The sequence below is a fragment of the Canis lupus genome, chromosome 2 (assembly GCF_011100685.1).
Source record: "Canis lupus familiaris isolate Mischka breed German Shepherd chromosome 2, alternate assembly UU_Cfam_GSD_1.0, whole genome shotgun sequence".
Taxonomy (NCBI): domain Eukaryota; kingdom Metazoa; phylum Chordata; class Mammalia; order Carnivora; family Canidae; genus Canis; species Canis lupus.
Genome location: NC_049223.1, coordinates 77421566 through 77435602, shown reverse-complemented (window position 1 = coordinate 77435602; position 14037 = coordinate 77421566). Strand labels below are relative to the sequence as shown.

Below are 14037 nucleotides of genomic sequence, written 5' to 3'. Positions count from 1 at the left end.
AGTTCACTGGATGAAAGCTAGACAAACTAAACACGATGGGTTTTAAAACCAGTCACGGTTTGATTGATTCAAGAAAACAATACTGAAAGATGATTCTTGTAATCTGTCCATATAATTACACAGGTGAAATGGAACTTGTGAAGTATCTAATGGCATTTTCACCTCAAAATATCTTCAGATTCTGGAACAAGGACGGTATCTTTTCAGTGTCAGAAATCTGAGTAAAATATCTGTTTTTCAGAGTTAAGAGGAAACTCTTCATTTTCACTTAGCCACTTTATGAGAATCAAAAATGGCCATGAAATCCTAGTAGAGTTGGTTGAAAAAACTGCAGCTATTGTTCATCTTAGTAAGCAACAAGAATTGCACAAGGAAGGACAAGAACACTCATTCTACATCACTTTCCATGCAGCTATGGTGCTCTGGATTTGAGGGTTACAAAAAAGCCACAAAATAAGCAATGTCTCTTCTCAGAGATCTCAGGTCATTTTTTTGTTAGCTATAATTTCCCCTACATTGAATTCTATCAGTGCTATCAGAACAGAGTCCCTGCACAACTCTGATTTTCTGACTGTGTGTGTGAGTGTGTGTGTGTGTGTGCGTGTGTGGTGCTTTAGACATGAAGTAGACTTAAGGTGAGAATGAATCTGGGATGAGTAGGGCCACTTAAAAAAGTGAGCATTAATAAAAAATATTTTCAAATCAGTCTCACCGAGAATAGGAATATAAAATAAATCAGACACATACCATATATCATTTAAATAACTGATTTTCAAAATTTACAACATGTAATTTACATTTGATTATATCTGGACTATATAGAGTAACAGACAGGAATAGGGAAAATGCACCTAATTCATTAGACTATGACAGTGCTCATATTCCAAATTATTTCCAAATGAAGAATACTGAAATTATAAAAAAAAAAAAAATGAACAGTTACTGTTTTCACTTTGAATCATAGCCAAATAAATGAATAGTACTGCCATGATTGCTCTGAATGTTTAGTTCCAGTGGGAAAAAAGTTGTGTTATTAAAATTCAGAAATTAGGACCTCTTCATAGGTATAAGTGAAAATACAGATTTGTTTAGTTCTATGGCTGGAAATAGTTCTAGAAATTAGGAAAGGATCTAAAAGTTATATAGCATTTATTAAACAGGAAATAAAGACATGTAAATTATATTATTTAACTAAAAGGAAGAAAATATAAACTACTCCAGTTGCCTGGAAAATTAATAACAAAAAAATGAGTAGTTGTTAAAAGCAGGTCATCAGAATGACAGCCATACATACATAAAATGAGATGTTTAAGATAGTGAAAGGTTACTGATATCTATACATCTGTATTGATCAGAGAGTTTTTCAAGGTCAGATTAAAATATCTGGAATCATATTTAAGAGACAACTGCATAAACATTTTTAATTAACAAAGAGGGCAGCCCTGGTGGCACAGCGGTTTAGCGCCGACTGCAGCCCGGGGTGTGATCTTGGAGACCAGGGATCGAGTCCCACGTCGGGCTTCTTGCATGGAGCCTGCTTATCCCTCTGCCTGTGTCTCTGCCACCCCCACCCTTCTGAATAAATTCTTTAAAAAACAAACAACAACAACAACAACAAAAAAGAACTAGGAAGATTTTGTGTATATTTGTGTATAAACATTTATGGGAAAGGACTGAGATAACATGCTATTTAAATCCTAGTTCCGGGATCCCTGGGTGGCTCAGCGGTTTGGCGCCTGCCTTTGGCCCAGGGCACGATCCTGAGGACCCAGGATCGAATCCCACGTCGGGCTCCCGGTGCATGGAGCCTGCTTCTCCCTCTGCCTGTGTCTCTGCCTCTCTCTCTCTCTCTCTCTCTGTGACTATCAAAAATAAATAAAAAGAGGAATACAAATCAAAACCAGAAAGAGATATCCCCTCACAGAAGTCACAATGGCTATTATCAAAAGGACAAGAAATAACAACTGTTGGTGAAGATGTGGACAAAAAGGAACCCTTGTGTACTGCTGGTAGGAATATAAATTGGTATAGTCACAATGGGAAACAGTTTGAAGATTCCCCAAAAAATTAAAAATAGGGGCACCTGGGTGGCTCATTCAGGTAAGCCTTTCCCTTTGGCTGAGGTCATGATCCCAAGGTTCTGGGATCAAGCCCCACATCAGGCTCCCTGTTTCATAAGGAGCCTACTTCTCCCTATCCCTGACACTCCCCCTGCTCATGCTTGAGCTCTCTCCCTGTCAAATAAATAAATAAAACCATTAAAAAAAAATAAAAATAGAACTAAGATATGATGCAGCAATTCAACATTTGGGTATTTAGCTAAAGAAAACAGAAACACTGATCCTGGGTGGCTCACTCAGTTAAGCATTTGATTCTCGATTTTGGCACAGGTTTTGATCTCAGGATTGTGAGAATTAAGCCCTGCGTGGGGCGTCAAACTTAATGCAGAGTCTGAGATTCTTTCCCCTCCATTTACTTCCCACTCTGCTCCACCTCCAGCTTGTGCATCCTCACTCTCTCTCAAATAAATAAATAAATAAATAAAATCTTAAAAAAATAAGTGGAATGTAGAATTCCGGAAACAAACTCAGAGGTGTGTGTATGTATGGATGTGGGTGTATATTTATATATAATATATAATTTATTTAATATATATTTATTATAAACTATATAATATATAATTTTAATATATACACATAAAATATATTATATAATGATATATATAAATAAATGTATATTTATTATGTATATTTTATAGTATATAAAATAATCTCTCTAAGCAAGGAAGCAATGGCAAAGTATTCAATGAATAATACTGAAAGAAAGGACAAGCCATTGGTTAAAAAAAAAAAAAAAAGGTTAAAACACAATCATCAGGATGCCTGGGTGGCTCAGTGGTTGAGCGTCTGCCTTTGGCTCAGGGTGTGATCCCAGAGTCCCAGGATCAAGTCCCACATCAGGCTTCCTGCATGGAGCCTGCTTCTCCCTCTGCTTGTGTCTCTGCCTCTCTCTTTCTCTCTGTGTCTCTCATGAATAAATAAATAAAATCTTAAAAAAAAAAAACACAATCATCACACTAGGAAAAAAATATTACATAAGTCAAAAAAAATTTCTGATGAACACTTAAAAATCAGAAAAAAAATCATCGCCCCAAAACAAATGTGTTCAAAATACATAATAATTCATAAACACACAAATAACCAGCAAACATCAAAATTCTCAGCTCTATAAATCAATAAATAAAAATGAAATGGGATTATATTTAATATATCAAATAAGGAAAAGGGTTCTTCCTTAAAACTGCTGGTCAGAGATTAATTGGTAAATTTCTGGAGGATAGATAACATCATAACCCAAAAATAAGTCCACAAAGTTGTTCGTTACAGTATTGTTAGTATTAGTGACAAACAGGAAAATACCCATTCATTAAATAAACAAGGGTATATTCAAAGAAATACCATGTAGCCATTAAAAATTGTAATAGTAACCTGTAGTCAAACATGAACACTCCTAATGACCACTGAAAAAATGGTATTTATAAAATGGAAAGAATGAATCCAGACATATTAAGTTATAGATATTGATGTGCATATATGCACTACAAATGTCTGAAAGGATATTCACCGAAAAGTTAACAAACTCTCAGTAGTAAGATTTAAGGCTACAATTTCTTCCTTTACTATTCTTTTCCAATGAAGATTTATAATTTATATACATACAAAACTGAAGTATTTTAACTCTGAAAATGTATTTTCCATAACAGAAGTAAAGCTTGATGGTTTCTTGTAATTTCTTTTTTTTTTTAAATTTTTTAAAAAGATTTTATTCATCCATTCATGAAAGACAGAAGAGAGAGAGAGAGAGAGAGAGAGAGAGAGAGAGAGAGAGATGCAGAGACACAGGCAGAGGGAGAAGCAGGCTCCATGCAGGGAGCCTGACATGGGACTTGATCCCGGGTCTCCAGGATCACACCCCAGGCCGAAAGCGGGGCTAAACCAAGGTGGCGCTAAACCGCTGGGCCACCAGGGCTGCCCGGTTTCTTGTTAATTTCTTATAGAACTTCCTGTGACATCTACAACTACAGACATTGTAGTTATTGGATGACTGCAAGCTGCAATACCACTGTTCAGTGTCCGACTGGGAGTAGGTAGTAAGGGATAGGAATTGTACTACACATATACAAACTCAAGTCACATTTTCATTATAATTAGGATTCAGATTAAATCACACCACTGTAACAGCAAAAACTTTAACAAAATTTAGTGAAGAACTATAAAAAAACATCATTCAAGTTCAGTGAAGAATCACTGAACAAAAACATAAAATTGAACATTAATGTGTCTCATAAGTGGATCTTCATTGGGATGTCAAAAACAATTTAAAACATATTTGCTCCACCAGCTTCCAAAAAGATATCGTATCTCAAAAGTCACCTTGTGTCAAATTTTGTTTTCTGACTTTAGGAAATTCCCATAGGCACTAAAGCCGGAGAATCTTAGTTTTATTAAAAATTCAGGTGTTTATCAAACCCTGTTGGAGACAGGCTTGATTAAATCAACAACCCTGCTTTATAACTCTTAAGTAGGACTCCCTGACTGTCCATGTTCAAATTTCTTTTCAACAAAAAAATAGCTTAACACTAGCTACTAAGGGTCTTTATTCATTTTGACATCTTATTTAAAACTTTTAAGAAAATCAAGCTCCACCTGGATACCTGTTTAAAGTTTATAACACTCTCCATACTATTGAAAGGTATATCTTTTTCTTTCCTTTCTTTTTTTAAACTCTATGTCCAACCTGGGTCTCAAATTTATAAACCCAAGATCATGTGTCCTATGGACTGAGCCAGCCAGGAACCTCAAAAAGTATTGTTATTGAAGTCAGAAGAAATTACTAATGATAAATTGTTTTATTAAAGATGAAAAATGATGTGATTTAATTTAATGACCACTATTCTTTATTGCAGATAGCAGTAAAGCAAAAACATACCATATGTTTCAAGGTAGAGAAGGATATTAACTCATTAGTGCTATGACTGAGTCAACAAATGATATTTTAAATTTATTTCTTTTAGGTTTTATTTATTTATTCACAAGAAACAGAGAGAGAGAGGCAGAGACATAAACAGAGGGAGAAGCAGGCTCCCTATTGGGAGCTTGATGGCCACATGCAAGACTCGATAAGGAGGGGATAGGGATCATGGCCTGAGCCGAAGGCAAGACGCTCAACCACTGAGCCACCCAGGAGTCCCAACAAATGACATTATAAAAGCTAAGACTGAGGGCGCCTGGGTAGTTTAGTTGGTTAAGCATCTGACTCTTGACTTTGACTCAGGTCATGGTCTAAGGATAGAGAGATTGAACTTGGTATGGGCCTTTGTGCTCAGCAGGGACTCTGCTTAAGATTCTCTCTCTTCTCCCCCCTCTTGTGTGTGCCCGTGTTCTTGTTCACTCTCTCTGAAATATATACATTAAAAAATAAAAGTTAACACTGGGTTTGTTGATATTATATGGGTGTCTCCTCGAAATTCTTTCTGCAAGAACTTACCTACTTACTATATACAGATTACTTGTATCATTGTCTAAGCTTCAGAACCTAACTTTAAAAAACAAACAAAGAAAGGTTTTTATTTAATTTATTCATGAGAGACACACAGAGAGAGGCAGAGACACAGAGGAGAAGCAGGATCCTCGTAGGGAACCCGATGCAGGACTTCATCCCTGGACCTAGGATCACGCCCTGGGCCAAAGGCAGATACTCAACCACTGAGCCACCCAGGAGTTCCACTCCAAAACCTAACTATTATTGCTAAAACTATAGAACTAATTAACAAATGGTCAGAATTTAAGGTTTCCAGATATCAAGTTAATAAGAAGCTCTTTAAAAGACTGAATGACTTGCTGACTCTGGCAATTTTCCCAAATGACAGGAGAGGCTATATATCTTTCCTAAGATATGCCAGCAATCTGAAGTTTCCAACCTTTACTCTATCCCTACACCCTGTGGCATAGGACTCTCTCACATGTTGTAATAGTACTTCAATATAAGAGTAATGTGTAAAACGGGGGGAGGGGGGAAGGTAGTAGGGAGAGGAAGAAATATATATAAAGTAGTTCATTTAAAAAAATTCAGTGATTTTGATTCCCCACCCCAGCCTTTGGAAGTAGACTATGGAAGTAGCAGCCTTTGGAAGCCTTGCCTATATAGCATTATGTATTTATTTTTACCCTAAAGGGTCCCCTAAAAACTTTAAGGCATCTAGCACATTTCTTAATGCAGAAATGTTCCTTGTGCCTGATCGCTATCAACAACAGAGACATAGGTGAGAGACTGTGTTGCTGAGGTAAAATAACAAAAACATCCCCCTTCTTTCCCATTTTAACATTTAAAAGATAAAAGGGAACTCTGAGATTACTTACTATAATTCCCTCATTTTACTTATTAAAAAAATAGGGGTTAAAAGGACAACGTTCTGACCTAAGGTCATAAATTTAAGTGACATAATGGAGACCTGCAGCAAGTGTTCTAGCACTCAAAGAGGTCTACCCATGCACCTCCATCTGTATTGTGTGATCACCTAAATGGGCACATGCATACATATAAAAATATGTTTTATTTATTCGAGATATAAAATCTTTAGAAGTTATTCCATAGATCATTTTAAAACTTACAAAGCAGGACAATTCTAAATTTAATCTACTCTTTAGGGCAAACACAGTAGCAGCAAACCCTGTTTCTCCTCTCCCTTCTTGTCATATACACCTACTACAGTTCCTCTAAATTAACTCCTTATCTTGAATGCTTGCCAAAATGAAACTCATTAACCCCCTCTTCAAACATCCCTATGTATACTCCATGCTATACTTTACTATAAATGCAGGGATCTCTGATGAAAAATAAACAGCAAAAGGATTTCTATAGCCTAAAGAGGGTAGGGTAGCAAGCTGGTTAACATTAAAAAAACAAACCACAGGGAATTAAAATGCAAGAAGATATACTAAGACATGTTCATGTTGAGAATTCAAATACGAATCAACAAAAATATTTTTAATTAATGTGGGAAAACACAGGAGCGCATGGTGGCTCAGTGGTTAAATGTCTGCCTTCAGGTCAGGTCATGATCTCAGGGTCCTGGGATTGAGCCCCCCATCAGGCTCCCTGCTCCGTGGGAAGCCTGCTTCTCCTTCTCCCTCTGCTTCCCACTTCCCGTTTGCACACTCTCTGTCAAATAAATAAAATGTAAAACACACACACACACACACATATATATGTGGGAAAACACAGACCAAACTTTATTGCCCTAAACAACCAATTCCAGGTTTTTCTGTAGTGTATGCCCTTATCTAACTGTGCACATAAAGTAGATAGCTTAAAATGTATAAATGTTACCTATCCCATGTTCACTTCCAGGTTGGAAATTAAATAAATTCGCACATTTTCGAGGGGCTCTAAACTCAGCCATGTATTTGTGATCCCAATTTTTAAGAACATTTTTAAAAACTTTTTAGTTCATCATTCTGAAATGATATTTAATCATTCCTATTACCTGTCATAAACTGGGCTACAAGTGAGGAAGCAAGCAACCACCTATTCCTTAATAATTTTCATTTTATCTGTTTTATAAACTGAGCTCTCAGTTTAAAGCTTTGAAAATCACTCATGGGATCCCTGGGTGGCGCAGCGGTTTGGCGCCTGCCTTTGGCCCAGGGCGCGATCCTGGAGACCCGGGATCGAATCCCACATCGGGCTCCCGGTGCATGGAGCCTGCTTCTCCCTCTGCCTGTGTCTCTGCCTCTCTCTCTCTCTCTCTGTGACTATCATGAATAAATAAATAAAAATCTAAAAAAAAAAAAAAAAAAAAAGAAAATCACTCATCTCCTCTGAATGGTTTATCAAAATTTAAAGTGACCAAGTGATGAAATAAAAATCCTGGCAAATTTGGGGACTTCCAGTCTCTACTGTGGTTTACTAAACTCCAGTTCTTCCTGGAATGTCTTAATTTCTAAAAGCAAGAAAGTGAACTTTTAGAAGATAATAATAACCACATTCTGCAACAGGAACAAAAAGGTGCTTAGCTGACAATATTTCCTAATAACCCATGTAAATAACGAAAGGAGACATCCTCCAATTAAAAAAGATCATTTATGCAGCCTTAAAAGTACGAGGTATAACTAAAACACTAAAACACTCTGAATTACACAGGCATAGGCATTTGTCCCAGACAATACTACTAAATAACAATGTTTAAATTTTTAATCTTAAAGTTTTCACAAATATATTGTACAGCATTTAATCCCTAAGACTCCATATTGAAACATGAAATACTCAATTACTGATGAGGTTTCTATAGGAACTGCAGCTCCTTTTGGTGTTATGCAAATAGTTCATTAGGAAAAGAGTGGCAGTAGCTATGCTCTGAATGTGGAGACAATACATAGAAATATAATGAATACAAATCTAGAAGTTGTAACAATTTGTAATGAGAAAGAACATGTCTGCTTAAATATCATTTAGATATTCAAGGCTATGAGACAACTGATGGATATGAGAAGTACAAAAGTGGCTATAGAAAGAAGAGCCCAGCAGAAGTTAGCAAACAAATATACAGCGTATCCCTCATGACTCACTCTGTCTTACCTGAGGAGGAGTAGGTGTGGAAGTGGGTCTCCCTATGGGTGGAGTAGGATTTCTGCTGCCACCTCCAGACATAATCTCCTCTGTTATGTCTTTCCCTCCCTGGTTAGGATCCCGAATTCTTATCTACAAGGTAAGAATAACATGGCATATTTAGAGACGGGTATCTATGTATATCTATAGACAAATGATGTGTTAACGATATAAACTGGGAAGCCTATCAAATATCAAAGTGATAATCACCACACATGACTTTATTTCTATCACAGAACTGTATGGGGTCATTCAAAGAAATTTAGGACATTATTTCTGACATGAACTAATTAGAATAACAAATGGGACCTAGTTGGCTGAATTTCTAGGTCAAAAAGGCAAAATATTAATGCTTATCTTGTAAGCACTGACAAATTAGTTGATTTTATTTACACTGCTTAACATAAGATTCATAAGTAAAACTGTTTTAGAATATATATTATTCTGTAGAATAAAGTTTTATGGGTCATAAATGGTTCTTTAATAAATGAAAAATGCACATATCCTTGTAATTAGGAATAGGAATTTATGTTGCAGATACCTTACATATGTAAGAATGTTGACTGCAATAGTAGCTGTTTGAGCAAAGCCATAGAAACAAGTTCAAGGCTGATCAAGGACACAATAATTTAAAAATTATATTGCATCTTTAAAATTAAATATCAGCTAGTAGAAAGAATGAAATAGATCTATATGTACTGATATGGAATGATCATTCAGGTGTATTGGTAGGTAAAAAGATTCAAGATGCAGAACAGTATGTATGGTATTCTTTCAATTTTTTAAAGGCTACCTATGCTTACAGCTGTCAGTGGAAATAGTGCTGCAAAGGAGATGGAGCACCTGGGGGGTCTGACTTTCCATCCTGTGACAGTGCTGAGACAAAGGCCCCTTCTACTATTACTGCCTCCAGAAGGAAACCAAGGTAGCTCTAGCTTCTTTGAAATGTCAAAGCATTTGCTAATAAAACACCTGGATCTGGAAGCTGTTTTGGGCTTTTTTTTTTTTTTTTTTTTTGGTATATTTTTTTTACTGGAGTTTGATTTGCCAACATATAGTAATAACACCCAGTGCTCATTCCAACAAGTGCCCCCCTCAGCGCCCATCACCCAGTCACCCCATCCCCCTGCCCACCCCCTCTTCCACTACCCCTCACCCCTTGTTCATTTCCCAGAGTTGGGGGTCTCTCATGTTTTGTCACCTTTCTGATTTTACCCACTCATTTTCTTTCCTTTCCTGTTTTGGGAATTCTTAAGTAAGATTTCTAACATCAGCTATTTTTCAGGTACAGAAAGTTGTCTCTACTACAGTTTTAAATATTGCTTTTGTTCTACTTTCTTGTTCAGTAAAATATATTATGCCTTCCATTTTCATCATCTTCTGTAATGATGTTTCTACATTCTGGGTGTTTGTCATATTCAACATCTATTATGCTATCTCCATATTTCTGAAGCATACTTTCTCAACATCAGTGTCCTGACACTGGCATGTCCTGTTTATTTTCTTTTCTTTTTTTCCAAAGTAGCTCTTTTTTTTTTTTTTTTTTTTTAAATATAAAAAATGGGACTGGGGAGACAGGTACACATGCAGGGGATGGCAGGGTCCCTCCTGGCCTCAGGCCTCTGTCCCCCCATCCTGCAGAGGGAGAGACGGTCAGAGGAAGAATGTCCTGTTTATTTTAATGTGTGCATAAGAAACTTGTATCTGATAATCAAAGAGCCCATGTTTGGAACTTTATTTTTATTAAATAAGAGCACTTTCAAGGGTACTGATTGCTATCATATCCCTCCTACCTGTCTCATCCTCGTGAATCTCATTTTATGCTATGATATACCTCCTAATGGTAAAGAGATTGCAAGCCATTCTTCTGGCAATGTGAATTTTATATTACTGCACTCTAATTTTCTTGGGCCTGCCTTAGTAGACAAAGGCAAAGCCCCTGTAACTTCTTAAAAACAGAATACATTTTCTAAACTCTATTTCTAAAAATAAATCTATTTCACAGGGAGGATTTTTCTTATTGTCCTTAACACTGTGCTGATTTTTCCCCTTTAAGTTCATATTTGTGTGCAGAGCTGATCAGGACTGAAGTTAAAGGACAATAATCAGTAGGGTAAAAATAGATCTCAAATTTCTCCCACTTAGTAAGATCTTAGCAGAGTAAACCTCCTAGTTCTAAAGAAGGCATGATGTCATCTAGCATATCTAGCTCAGTGCATGCTGAAAAATGATATTAAGCAAATTGTTTTTTTATAACTTCTACTTATTATGTCCATATAAATTGTCTGGGTCTAGCAATAAGGATATAAACAACAAAAAATGGCAGTCATTTGTGAACTGAGAGGTAATGATTACAACTATGTGTACACTTATTTGACAAGGGGGTGGACATTCTATTTTAAAATAAAAAAATTAATAAATATCTCTTACTGTTTTTTTCTCTCTCTTGGCTGGAGGGGGCTGCTGCTGTGTAGGCACTATGATTGGTGCTGACTGATACACTGGCTGACTTGGGTAAAAAGGCGTTCCTAAAGAATTAGAAAGAAATGAAAAGAAGCATTCAGTTATTTTGTCAACCACTATAAGAATACTATTAGCCCTGTGGCTTTGGACAATAAGTTAATTAAAAAAAGGTAAAAAAGTAACAAAAACATTCCTCTTAATCATCTCTATTTACTAGCTCCCCTCTATTTACTGAAGTGGTCAAGGAATGATTCCCAAACAGTCATAAACAACTTTTTGTTAGCATCCAATATGAAAACAACTAAATAACCACCCCTGCAGACTGCCTGCCACCAGAGTCACCTTTCAAAAAAATGAATCGTACTATAGCACTAATCTTAAAAAATCTATTCTGGGGAGCCTGACCATTTCCCATTTCCTGCAATATGATTCTCAAGCAAGGGTCTGTCTTAATGTTGTGTGTGGGTTTGGTCAGAGGCAAGAGAACATATGTGATCATCTTGTGGAGTGGGAGCAATCTGACTCTTCTCCCTACTTACAGAGAACCACTGTCATATCATAGGGAACTACCATTTAGGCTTACCAAATGTCATACTGTTGGAGCAGAAAAAAAGGCTGAGATTAAGCAGTCAAAAAATAAAATCTGATACTAAAAGTCCAGGTTCCAGGGTTCTAACTACATTATGTACCACACTCCCTAGCTCCATACCTTTGCTCTAGCTACAATCTATCTCTACTACTATCCCTTGAGGACACTAGTCTCTTTGACATTGTTCTCACCTTTTGACAATGTTGTCCTTCTATCTGAAATTATTTTCTTCCACCCAGCCCTTGTATTCTTTTTTTTTTTTTAAGATTTTTTATTTATTTATTCACAGAGATGCAGAGAGAGAGAGAGAGAGAGAGACACAGGCAGAGGGAGAAGCAAGCTCCATGCAGATAGCCCGACGTGGGACTCGATCCAGGGTCTCCAGGATCATGCCCTGGGCTGCAGGCAGCGCTATACCGCTGTGCCACTGGGGCTGCCCACCCCTGTATTCTTAATGAATACTTTAACTTTTGAAACTTTGACTATTATCATAATTACTATTAAGCCAGAGTACTTGCAGTAGAGGTGATGAGAAGAAGGGTCAGATACTGGATACATTAAGTAAAACCTACAGATTTGCTGATAGAGTGGATGTGACTATGAGACAGTGTCAAGGAAAACTCTTAAGGTTTTTTTTTTTTGTTGCAGCAAGTGGAAGAATGGAAGTGCTATTTACTGTGCTATTTATTTACTTACTGAGATGAGGAAAACTAGAGGAAGAGTAGAGTTTTAAGGGATAAAAATCAAGAAAGAGTTCAATTTTGGACATGTAAAGTTTGAGTTTCTTACTAGACCTTCAAAGGCAGATAGCAAGTAGGCAGGAAGGGACCCAAGTCTGGAATCAGATAATAGGTATCCATTTTGGAATTAGTAGAGTATGGACAAAATTTAAACCATGAGACTGGGTAACTGAGGAAATCAGTACAAATAGAGAATAAACCCAAGGATGAGATTTTGGGGCACTCTTTGCTGTTCAGAAATTACAGGTATGAAGAAAAAAACCAGCAAAGGAGATGAAAAAGAAAATCAAAGCAGCGGTTGAAGTAAAAAGAATGGTTCAGGAATGGGGAGTGTGCATAACTATGTAAAATGGTGCTGAGAGGTCAACGGAGACTCAGCAAAGTAGAATTCACAGGTAACCCTGACAAAAGTTATGTGCATGAGGGGCAGGGAAGTACATCCTAATTAAGGTGGGCTCAACCGTGAATGAGATGGAAATGAAGACAGTTGAGCATAGATAACTCCTTTTCTCAAAATTCTGCTATAAAGGGAAGCAGAAAAATGGTTTTTGTTTTGTTTTTTAAGATGGGAATTAAACTGCATATACCTGTATGCCAAAGGGACTAATCTAGTAAAAAAGAAAAAAAAAATGATAATGCCAGCAACAGAGAAGAGAACAGCTAGAGTAATAGCCATAAATGTGTACGTGATTGGATCCAGTGCACAAGTATAAGATTGGCTTTGGTAGAAGCAGTGACAGTTGAGCTTTGATAACAAGAAGGAAAAACAAAGGTATGAAAATAGTTAACAAGCAAAATCCTTGGTACATTAGTAAACAGTCAAATAATACTGGCTCTATTATGACTCGTCATAATATTAAGACTCGTCATCATCAACATCAAACCATCCCCACCATCCTCACAATAATTTTCAAGTGGTAATTTCCTGGAAGCAGTATGATTTGCAGTATCAGAACCCTGCAAGTCTCAATCAAATTTGGAGATCTAAACAGGGGGCACAGCTAGGATTTCAATGAATTCAATGTAAAAAGAGAAAAACACATTAGCCATGTTTCAAGTAGTACATAAACTATTCTCAAACTCAAACTTAAATAAGCAATTCTATACTATCCTATATATCACTAATTCCAAAACTCAGAAAACAATCCTCTAAAATTGGTTTCAAATACTGCCAGGTAAGTAATACAATCTGCTCATCTTGCCATATTCTTTAAACTAAGTGAAATAAGATCCAAAAGGTGAATCAGGGCAGCCAGGGCAGCTCAGCGGTTTAGTGCTGCCTTCAGCCCAGGGCCTGATCCTGATCCTGCCGAGATTCCAAGGAAAAAATATGAAGTCCCACTTCGGGCTTCCTGCACAGAACCTGCTTCTCCCTCTGCCTGTGTCTCTACTGCCACCACCCCCAACCCCACCGTCTCTCATGAATAAATAAAATTTTTTTTTTTTTTTTTAAAAAGGTGAATCATCCCGCTAAGAAAAAATCAGATTGTTCTAAGGAAACATTTTTCAGTCAATACGACTGGGGTAGAGACTGGCATATAATACACATGCAATAAATACCACCTGAATATACCTGGC

At 36.8% G+C, this 14037-nt stretch overlaps 1 protein-coding gene across 14 annotated transcripts in view; it reads right to left on the bottom strand.

Annotated features, from left to right (window-relative positions):
* The window catches only part of EIF4G3 (eukaryotic translation initiation factor 4 gamma 3), a 330614-nt gene that overhangs the window by 114920 nt on the left and 201657 nt on the right, over positions 1 to 14037 (bottom strand). For all 14 annotated transcript variants that reach the window (XM_038531720.1, XM_038531722.1, XM_038531709.1 and 11 more), the window contains 2 exons: positions 11098 to 11195; positions 8638 to 8760 (listed from right to left, as the gene is read on the bottom strand). In XM_038531720.1, the coding sequence (XP_038387648.1) occupies positions 8638 to 8760; positions 11098 to 11195 (221 nt within the window). The remainder of the gene's footprint in view (positions 1 to 8637; positions 8761 to 11097; positions 11196 to 14037) is intronic.